At 30.6% G+C, this 11,736-nt stretch overlaps 1 protein-coding gene across 1 annotated transcript; it reads right to left on the reverse strand.

The window, feature by feature from the left end:
- Positions 1 to 453: 453 nt before the first annotated feature.
- Positions 454 to 10,845, reverse strand: LOC111714162 (uncharacterized). The gene is made up of 11 exons (XM_023489211.1): positions 10,837 to 10,845; positions 10,501 to 10,547; positions 10,276 to 10,354; positions 8,529 to 8,614; positions 7,438 to 7,509; positions 6,679 to 6,749; positions 5,989 to 6,115; positions 3,666 to 3,764; positions 2,943 to 3,073; positions 1,872 to 1,960; positions 454 to 468 (listed from the first exon to the last, which is right to left on the reverse strand). Exons 1-11 carry the CDS (start codon positions 10,843 to 10,845, stop codon positions 454 to 456), a joined length of 825 nt encoding a protein of 274 aa, XP_023344979.1.
- Between the last annotated feature and the right edge of the window lie 891 nt (positions 10,846 to 11,736).

Raw genomic sequence — 11,736 nt, forward strand, 5'->3', positions numbered from 1 at the left:
CAATATTAAACCTAGAAAGTATCGAACTAAGACAATATTAAACCTAGACAATATTAAACCTAGACAATATTAAACCTAGACAATATAAAATCTAGAAAATATTGAACCTAGACAATATATTTAATGGTTTCTCTGAAAATTTAAAAGTGCATTTGAGCTAGTGAGCCATGGGGGAAAATAGTCAGAATTAACACTTCAGGTAGATAAGGTTAAATAACGATAAACAGGGTTTTGTGAGAATTGGACTCTTTACTGCGGGCTTTATTGAAATCATACCAATACCTTAAATTTTACTGGGAGCTTTCTTGAAGTCACAACAATACCTTAAATTCCACTGGGGGTTTTCTTGAAGTCACAATAATACCTTAAATTTAACTGGGGGCTTTCCTGAAGTCACACTAATACCTTAAATTTTATTAGGAGCTTTCTTGAAGTCACAAAATACCTTAAATTTTACTTGGGGCTTTCCTGAAGTCACACAATACATTAAATTTTACTGGGGGCTTTCTTGAAGTCAAAACAATACCTTTAATTTTGCTTAGGGCTTTCTTAAAGTAATAATAATACCTTAAATTTTACTGGGGGCTTTCTTGAAGTCACAATAATACCTTAAATTTTACTGGGGGCTTTCTTGAAGTCACAACAATACTTAAATTTACTTGGGGCTTTCTTGAAGTCACAACAATACCTTAAATTTTACTGGGGGCTTTCTTGAAGTCACAACAATACCTTAACTTTTACTCGGGGCTTTCTTGAAGTCACAATAATACCTTAAATTTTACTGGGGGCTTTCTTGAAGTCACAATAATACCTTAAATTTTACTGGGGACTTTCTTGAGGTCACAATAATACCTTAAATTTTACTGGGGACTTTCTTGAAGTCATAACAATACCTTAAATTTTTCTGGGGGCTTTCTTGAAGTCACAATAATACCTTAAATTCACTTGGGGCTTTCTTGAAGTCACAACAATACCTTAAATTTTACATGGGGCTTCCTTGAAGTCACAACAATACTTAAATTTACTTGGGGCTTTCTTGAAGTCACAACAATACCTTGAATTTTACTGGTGGCTTTCTTGAAGTCACAACAATACCTTGAATTTTACTGGTGGCTTTCTTGAAGTCACAACAATACCTTAACTTTTACTGGGGGCTTTCTTGAAGTCACAATAATACCTTAAATTTTACTGGGGGCTTTCTTGAAGTCACATTAATACCTTAAATTTTACTGGGGCTTTCTTGAGGTCATAATAATACCTTAAATTTTTCTGAAGGCTTTCTTGAAGTCACAATTATACCTTGAATTTTACTGGGGGCTTTCTTGAAGTCATAACAATACCTTAAATTTACTTGGGGCTTTCTTGAAGTCACAACAATACCTTAAATTTTACTGAGGGCATTTTTGAAGTCACAATAATACCTTAAATTTTACTGGGGGCTTTATCGAAGTCACAACAATAACCCATATTTTACTGGGGGCTTTCTTGAAGTCACAATAATACCTTAAATTTTACTGGGGGCTTTCTTGAAGTCACAATAATACCTTAAATTTTACTGGGGGCTTTCTTGAGTTCACAATAATGCCTTAAATTTTACTGGGGGCTTTATCGAAGTCACAATCATACCTTAAATTGTACTGGGGGCTTTCTTGAAGTCATAACAATACCTTAAATTTTACTGGGGGCTTTCTTGAAGTCACAACAATACATTAAATTTTACTGGTGGCTTTCTTGAAGTCACAATAATACCTTATGTTTACTTGGGGGTTTCTTGAAGTCACAATAATACCTTAAATTTTACTTGGAGCTTTTTTGAAGTCACAACAATACATTAAATTTTACTGGTGGCTTTCTTGAAGTCACAATAATACCTTATGTTTACTTGGGGGTTTCTTGAAGTCCCAACAATACCTTAAATTACCTAATAACTTCCAGGCAAGAATCCACCACTTAAGAAATGCTGAAAATAATATGAATTGTATGATTTTTAAACATTTTTATGTTTTAAAGAATTGAGCTTTTGCCACAAGCTAAAATTTTCTAATTTCTATAACTTTCCATCATGGTGGTGTAAACCTTTGATAATTCAAATTTAGATTAGATTTAGACGTAATTTCTTTGTAAATCCTCTTTCTAATTATCCTTGCTTAAAGGGAGTGTTCGCGAAAAATAAAATGGGATATAGGCTTGATAAATAAACGCTTTTGATAGCTAATAATCTTACTTCTATCTGTTGCGTTTATAAGGAGAAAATTGTTAAAGACGTCTCATACCGAATAACTTAGCGCCCATACAAATTCAGAAAATTGCAACATATGACTTAGACCGCAAAAAAATCAATTTAATTTCTAACAAATCATTCAGATATTACAACCTATAGTCATAGATTATCTTTCGCCTCATTTGTATATAGTTTATATTTTATAATTCTTTTTAATTAATTTGTTTTGAATTTGATTATTTCTCTTGTCGCTTGCGCAACTATCTACGAATGCCGCGAACCACTCACATTTTTCGAAATCTGTTAAAACGTTTTCTAAAAAAAAAAAAATATTATGAAATATAAACTATATACAAATGTGGCGAAAGATAATCGATGACTTTAGGTTGAAATATCTGAATGATTTGTTTGAAATTAAATTGATTTTTTACTGTCTTTGTATGTTGCAATTTTCTGAATTTGTATGGGCGCTAAGTTATTCGGTATGCGACGTCTTTAACAATTTTCTCCTTATAGACGCAACATATAGAAGTAAATTTATTAGCGATCAAAAGCGCTTTTTAATCGCACTAAGCCTATACTCCCTTTCATTTTTCGCGAACACTACCTTTAAGCTAAAAAGTTTTATGAACTTGCTACTACTACAATTGCTGAAACCTTTATAGAAGAACCCTTTCTTTTATTCGTAAGAATTTCATAAATAATATTTTTTCTAAATCACCTAAAAATCCTGTTCCTTTGTCTAAATAGAAGACGACAGCTCGACGTTTCTCTTTGCTCTCGTCTTTTATATTATTTAGAGCGTTTACAACATTTAAAACATCCGTCTTGGCCTCAGCAAGTTCTTTGGCCCTGGAAACAAATACCATTTCATACTAATATCATTTTACTTGATACAAAGTAAAAAAAAATGTGTAATCCTTTTTTCCATTAATTGTTTCTTGTTCAATTTTTCAATTTAATTCAGAAACTAAGGAATACTTTTTTCTAGTTTTTTTTTTAGAAATGTTGCAATGGATCTTTAAATGAACTGAGGTTTTGCACACAAATTCAAATTTTCTATTCCCTATATCTTTGCAACTTTCGAACTTGAAATATGATACCTCTATGACATCAGGTTGCAAATTTATTTCAAAACGGAAATCAAAGATTGTTGCGAAACCTTGTTTTCATGATAACTGCACATATTTCTAAGTGTAACGGCCGCGCATTTTAAACAAATATTAGTTACAAGCAAAATGGATAAATAGGTGGTATTTACAAACATGTTACAAAAAGTGTAAATCTCACTAAAAAGTTAAATAAAATTAGTTTAATCAAATGTGAGGGAACATATATTGTTCTAAAAAACTTATTTTTTAATATTAATAATATTAATTATTATTCAAGACAAAATTGACAAAAACAATATTAGTTTAAATAAAAAGATATGAAAAAAACTTGCCTGTAGGCATTCTGCCTGCTTTCCCACTGTTTTAAGTCCAAGGGAATAACTAATGTCTTATTTTTGGCAGGATCAAAATCCAAAATTCCAAACTCGAATCTGAAAAAGTAAAGGTTAGGTTACTTAATGTCCCTTGGGACAGCTATGTAAAATAACCACCCGTTCTGAGAAGTTTTTAGTAAAAATTTTGCGTATTTTCATACAATACAATTGTGTACAACTTCTTTGGAAATTAAAAATTTACTTAATATTAAATTTTACTTAATTTTGTCTTTAAAACATCCGTAGGTGCGCTCTGGATGTTTTGTAGACAAAATTGATCTTGTGAACCCTTGGTAAAGTAAAATTCCCTTAACTTCTCTGTAAAGTAAAAGAAGTAAATAATTAATAAAAGGAGGGTTTTAGGGCGATCAGTGCTTTTTTTTCTATCAATAATTTTAGATTTTAACTGTTGCTCTGATAGTGTCAATTTTTAATCCTTAGAGACATTTCTGAAGTAAAATGAAGAAAAAGACGACATTTATATTCTAAAGCTTTCTGGTTAGATTACTGAACAATCTGTAAATAAACAACCAGAGCGAAGTGAGGGACGTTTTTTAGAAAAAATTGGTCGATTGAACTCAGTGAACCGTGGTTAAGGAAAATTTGAATTTTACTAAAAGTAGTTCTTCACAATTATATCGTATTTCAGACGAAAATGCGCGAATTTTTTCCTGAAAACTTCGCAGAACGGGTGGTTATTTTACATAGCTGTCTCAAGTAATTTATCCTCCCTCTGTTGGGGGAATGATGTTGGTCATAAGGCACTAAAAAACAATTACAACCTACAGGGGGACAAATAAAAAATTGTAGAATAGGAATTGATGACTGAATTAGACTTAAGCAACGAGTTATGAATTTAAAAAGTCTAACGAACGAATAAGTTGTTTTGTAGGCGAAATTGGTCTTGGGAACTCTTGGTTAAGTAAAATTGCCTAAACTTTCCCTGTAAAGTAGTTGTAAATAATTATCCCAAAATTGGAATAGGAATTTAACTTTTAGACTCAAGTTATGACTTTAATAGTCCAAGGAACACGAACACAGCAATTGTGCAGTGTGAACAGACCCAGTTTACTTAAGAAGTGTTTTAATAACTTTATAAAGTAAAGCTATTTTCTCTGTAACAACATCAATTGCACTTTAGAAATGCTTTAATATTGTCTTCCTAATCTACAGTTTTCTTATTATAACTGTGTATTGTTTTTTTTACCCACAAAGGATGAGACTTAGGGGGGCGGACACGTCATGTATGTGTGTCTGTACCAAAAGAGTGTGTGTAATACGAACCGAAGGCGTGTACTGTATAAGGTGTAAACAGTACATAAGAATCTAGAAGAGTACATTTTTTCATTGTTAATTTTTAACTTGAAAATAAGTTTAAAATACATGTAATATATTATTTATAAACTTAAGTCAACACATATAAGCCAAATTTTTATGCAAAGAATATAATTTGATTACAGTTTACAATAAACTACTCGTTATTCTAACTTAATTATAATTGACAACAATTGTTCTGCAATTTCCTTGACTGAAGTTATGTTGTGTGTCTGTACCGAAGTCAAACCAAAATCCAACGTATAAAAACCGCTACGTATAACATATTTTTTATATTTCTGAGAAATTAAATAATCAGTGTAAAGTAGATTTCATTAAACGGAATTTTATGAAATCATATTATTATTACTGGAGAACTTTTTTATGCTTTTAAGATTTTTTTTAAAAAATAAAACTGTAGATAGCATTTTTATAAAATATTTTTTTAAATAGTAACATGCAATTTTATGTATAACCATGATAATCATTCATTTATGTTGTCAGTACACAATGAAATCTGGGGGACCTTAAACACAAGAGAGAGCAGTACAAATGTAAATATTAAACTATTTTGCTCCTTTAATGTCTAGGGTATATTAAAAAAATATAAATTATGATAATGATAATGATTTGCTACAATGTTTTATAAAAACGTTTGATTTCTCAAAAATATGAAAAATGTTCTCCCGGAAAATACGTCTTGTTGCTGTACCTAGCTGTACGTTGGATTTCTATCTGTACCAAAAGAGTGTGCGTGTGTAATAACGAACTCGTCTGTAAAGCAGTTCGACTGGCTTTCTCATGCTAGACCAGCACCATTTTAATTCATTAAATAAGCAATTTAAAAATTACTTTCAAGGCAAATTTAATTTAATTTAATTTAATTTAAACTTGGGCTCGTTATACTTGAAAATTTTCAATCGTCTTTACGTCTTTATATAATCAACCTTTGTGAGTAACCCTGTACCTTTGTTGTTGCAAGGAATCTTTACAAGGGTGCAGTTCAACTCTGTTCCCTTGAGCAGCTCCCATAGCGGTCAAACAACCTCCGTTGCTCCAGCTGAGTTGACCCAAACTATTGTATTTCCATCTTCCTGAATGTTAAAAATAAATTGCATAATCAATTAAAAATTGGTTAACCCTCCCTGGCAAAAAAAATCAAAATTAAGGTGAAACATGATTTAAAATACTGGTGTATTAGACCTCCTCCTTTTAAGATTCCATTTTGTTGTCAATTCTTTCCATTTCTTTAACTTGCACCTCTTAAAAAATCTTTTAAAATAGATCAATTCACATGGAAACTTATAGTTTTTTATTGACCCTCAAATTAAAAGTGCCCAACGTGGATATCGAAATCAACCGATCATTATCAAATACAAAAGTTTTTTCGCTCACCTATAAACACCACAGCAAATAAAGAAAATTTTACAAAATAAAATATATGTGTTTATTTATGATATGGTTACTATAGATTGAAAAGAGGGATATTTTTTAATATTCTTATATGGAAGTTTCATTACTAACTCTTGGGTCTAATATTAATCTAGAGGAATTGTACAGTTTTAAATCTCTTTACACAAACCACACCTTCTTTCGTGACACTTTCTGCAGTCACTTTCTTTAAAGGGTTTCTTTTTTAAATGAATAATAAAAATACCTTCACTGCAATCTTTAATGATTGCTTGAATTATGTTCGTGGTAGAATCACTTGGCGCCGGTTCTAGACATCTTTAAAATAAAACAAACATTAGAAAAAGATCTGAAGGAATTGAGTTTCTGCCACAAACTCTGATTTTCTAATCCCTATATTTTTGCAACTTGAGGTTGTAGACCTGATATTTCAAACAATAAATGCTGTCAAATTGAATAGTCTGGTTAAAAAAGGTTTACGCCGTCAAGTTGCAAAGATAGAGGGATAAGAAAATTTGAGCTTGTGACAAAAACTCGATTCCTGTAGAAATTTAAATATGTAAAAAAAACTTATCTTCTAATCCCAGTATCTTTGCAACTCAATATCGTAGACCTTAGATTTGAACTATGGATTCTGTTTGATTAAATTATATCTGGAATATTAAAAGGTTTGCTCCATCAGGTTGCAAAGATATAAAAATCAGAAAATTTGATTTTGCGCTCGACTCGACTCGACCCCTTGTTTCTTTTCTCCCTTTGTTTTTTTTTTTGCATGTAATTCTCAAAACTTATTGATATACTACCTTTGAAAATAAAAAAAAAACTCTTTGAATAAATCTCCAAATATTAAGTTTAAAAGTACTTTCAGTGTTTCTATATAGAAATACCTAATGAATAATAAGTCTATGAAAGGAGAAGAGTTGAGTAGTTTCTCTTTGGTATATTAATTTGAGAATTTTACAAAACTATTTCGGAAATTTTCAATGTCCGTTAATTTTTAATTTACTGTTTGGCTTCTGTATTGAAGAGTTGAAAAGATGAATTCCAATCAGGTATTCTCCATGTCGAACCAGTATGACTTAATCAAAATATTGATGTCAAATTAAAGCGTTGTCCGTAGAATATAGAAGCATAAAATTTTATTTCTAAAATAAAATTTATTTTCTTAGCCTATGTCCCCCCCCCTTACCCATGGATTCCCTCAAAAAATGTCAGCCAATTAAGTCCAGTCGTTTGACCAGCTATAACTAACATATATAATAGATTGCTTTAAGGGCGCTTCGCGCCAATCTTCTATTTCAATTGTGAACATGTTCTATTTGTGTTCATTGCAAACAAATACAAAAAATTTCGCGGATTTCAAAAAAAATTTCGTGGATTTTCAACATTTTCAAAAATAGAATTTTGTTAGTGGCAAATTTTTGAAAATTCGTTCATACATAAGTTTTTCCTGGGGTCACTCGAGGTCCCACACAGAATTCGGCAGGAAAACAAGCAAAGTATATATATATATATATATAGAATATAGATTTGATATATCCGTGAACACGCAACAATCTTAATAATAATAATAATTAATCATAATTAATAATTATTTATAATATAACGAATATATGTAGTAAATGCCGTACTCTTAAAACTTTCCCCAAACTGTATCAGTCCAGGTGCAACCGCTATTAAAGTCCACCAGGACACGATCCAAATAGTCACAATTTAAGATATACGTCATTATATATCACATAATTAAGCTACCCATGCTACGTATTCATTTGAAATGCAGTTCAAACGAATAATGTTTTCTTACGTTGAATTTTACAAACATTGATCATTAATTATATACAACGTCCTGCAAATTTACATATATATAAATATAGATTAATTTGTACGTAAGTCATAGTCATTATAGCTCCCTTTCTTGGTAGAGATTTTTCGATGAAAACATGGTTTGAATTTTTTATTTAAACTTTGTTTTCGCATACGCTTGTGCATACAATCAAAACTAAATTTTTTTAACTCATTTTTTTATGACATGTTAGAAACTTTTAATGTATCATTAGAATTTGAATACATTATTTAATAATAAATTATAATTATCACCTCTTCAGTATACATTGTGTGCTTGCAACCACATTATTGTAATTAGTTAGACAGTTTCTCCAAGGAAAGTTGTTCGGGATATCTATCTGAAAGTGAATGTTATGGGACATATATCTGAAGGTTAATGTTCTGGATATTTATCTGAAAGTTAATGTTCTGGATATCTTTTTGAAAGTTAATGTTCGGTATATCTATCTGAAAGTTAATGTTCGGGATATATATCTGAAGGTTAATGTTCTGGATATCTATCTGAAGGTTAATGTTCTGGATATCTTTCTGAAAGTTAATGTTCGGGATATCTATCTGAAGGTTAATGTTCTGGATATCATTCTGAAAGTTATTGTTCGGGATATATATCTGAAAGTTAATGTTATGGATATCAATCTGAAAATGTTCGGGATTTCTATCTTAAAGTTAATGTTCAGGATATCTATCTGAAAGTTAATGTTCAGGATATTTATCTGAAAGTTATGTTCAGGATTTCTATCTGACAGGTAATGTTTGGGAAATCTATTTAAAAGTTAATGTTCGGGATTTCTATCTGAAAGTGTTCGGGAAATCTATTTGAAACTTAATGTTCGGGATATCTAAGTGAAATGCTCAGGAAAAATAAAATAGTATTTGATTAAAAGTTAAATTATCTTCCGATTTAAAGAGACTTAAAGAGACTAGAGACTTTGCCACAAATTTAATTTTTTCTAATCAGACGATGTAAACCTTTAATATTTTATTATTATTTGATCTAACATATAATTCATAGTTTGAACTATCTAAAGTTGCGAAATTCGGATGCAAAAATATAGGGATTATTATCAAACAATAAAAAAAAATGTCGCGTTTTTTAATGGATGTTTTAAACTTTATAAAAATCGAAAAAATTTTATTCTTGGGTTCATGTTCCCAAATAAACTGTTCAGCAGTTTCGACTTGTTGAAATGATCCCAAAAGTACACAAAAAGAGTTTTAAATTATAAACATTTTGTTTGTTATTGCGGATACTATGTAAGCAATATAAAATGGTTTGAAATATCAGTTTCTTTAGACAAAATGTCAGAGTTAACAAATTTTCGGTGGAACTTTTTTCACTAACTAGCTTGGGAACCCAGCGCTGCTAATGTTACTAAAAGTTACTCTCGCCGTTTACCCGCACTTGAAAGATTTTACCGGGAAACTAAGTTTTCGCTATTAAAGTCGACCAAATCTTGACTTAGAATCCCACAACCAAGCCAAGAACATTCCCGTGGGTCTCCAGAATTTCTCTATCAAAATTTGAGGCAAATCGGTCCAGGGTTTCCTGAGTTTTGATCTTTCAAAATTTCTATAGTTCGAAATATCAGGTTACAAAGATTTACAGTTTAGCCCAGCTAACTTCAGAGCTATTAAACGAATTTATGAAATGTCGTTAAAAACTTTAGTTTTTTGTAAAAATAAATAATTAAATATGAGATTTGCATATGACTGAAATCTAGAAAACTATGAAAGTTATATTGTCAAAGTTTTAAACAAACTCGACTTTAAAGAGTGTCGTAAAACCTTGTAACACCTCACCAACTCTTATTCTTTTTTGTAGCCCTAGATATATACAATTCAAAGTTGCTACGCGCTTGTTATCTGCAGTATTCCATGATCAGTTGGTTGAAAAAACAAGTGTTTTCTTAATTCTTTCGATGTTTCCAATGTATGTTCTTTACAATATGAGGTAATTGCAGTTCAATTCCTTTGAAAAATTCTAAATATAGAAAATTACCCAAATTCTTAATCCAATTTTAGATTTGACCCTTGACCCTAGGTGGAACAGATCCTGCTTTGCTTCTTCAGCACTCACACTTTTCAAAGAAACCCAATACAAAATAAAAATAATATTTTCTTTATCTTATCTCCGGAAAGTGTTGTTAGTACTTTTTCAGAAATATTTTTGTGTTAAAATAATAATTTAATATTTTTTTTTAATATTCAGTTTTTTATTGGGTTCCTCTTAGATTGACTCTCCAATTGTTGTATGACCTTCTCAATTCTGTCCTAGAAAACAAGGTTTTGTACAAAATAAGCATTAACATAGATATTCTTATTAATTTAAGAAAAAGTAATTTCAAGAATTCTTTGCAGAAGAAATTGATTTTTTAATGTATAGGTTAAAGTATAAAACCCATCCTAATAATCACTATTTTTGAAACCTGATGGTGTGACAATTTGGTAATACAAACTTGGACGTTCTATTTAATCTAACAAAACTAATAGTTTTGAATGTCAAAGATATACGACATTGTGTTACAAAGATATAGAGAATTAAATAAAAGAGGTTGGGTACAAAACTCATTTTTTTATGTTCTGTGCATAAAGCATATAGCTTTAATAATAATAATACGAATACTGAATTAACTGATTAATTCCTTGGTAAACTTGAGGAAAATTGAAGAATATGCAGAAACCACAGAACATCAAAAATATAGTCAGACGAAAACGCCGGGCTTTCACCTAAAATTGAAAATAAATTATTTGTCCTTTTTTTAATTGATTGTGTGACCGCTTATTACTTTCAATTAATTGCTGCTCTATCTATCCGTAACAAACAAAATTTTGCGGATTTATAAACTTTCTTTTCGTAGATTTTGACATGGGAAAAATATAATTATTTTGATTTCTGACCATCTATGAACCTTATCTGGGGTTCAGTGAGGTCTAACAAAAAAATTGGGTCTCAGCGGTTCAGCGGTTTATGCGTTTATTGGATGCAAACGGACAGACAAGTAGGGATGTTAACGTTTCAATTTTTAAACAAAAACTCTCGTTTTGTTATGAAAACGACGACAAAAAAGGCAAACGAAACGATCGTTTTTCAAAATGATCGTTTTTATACAGCTCGTTATAGTTTCTGTAACGATAGTTAACAACATCCCTTTTTTTAACGATAGTTAATGACTACCCTTTGTTAACGATCGTTAACGACGACCCTCCCTTATTGATCGTTAACAAAGAGAAAAGGAGAGAGGACACCGCCCATGAAGGGCACCGGTACTTATCATTGAGCAGTTTTAAAGAAAATATAAAGAAGTTTTAACTCCCCCACAACTTTTTTAAGCAAGCAAAGTAATTATGTATATAGGTTACCCAAGTTCTTTTGCAAGGCAGCATTCTGGTATTACTATGATATAAATCTTCAATATTAGATCACGACAATAGATAAATAATTACGGTGCGTGTTTTAGCA

Source organism: Eurytemora carolleeae, unplaced genomic scaffold (assembly GCF_000591075.1).
Source record: "Eurytemora carolleeae unplaced genomic scaffold, Eaff_2.0 scaffold1424, whole genome shotgun sequence".
In the NCBI taxonomy this organism is placed as follows: domain Eukaryota; kingdom Metazoa; phylum Arthropoda; class Copepoda; order Calanoida; family Temoridae; genus Eurytemora; species Eurytemora carolleeae.

Coding starts and splice junctions, on each gene's coding strand:
- LOC111714162 (XM_023489211.1), bottom strand. Junction 8,615..10,275: donor AAATTGGATTAAGAATTTGG/GTAATTTTCTAT, acceptor ATTCACTTTCAG/ATAGATATCCCGAACAACTT. Junction 3,765..5,988: donor GATTCCTTGCAACAACAAAG/GTACAGGGTTAC, acceptor TTACTTTTTCAG/ATTCGAGTTTGGAATTTTGG.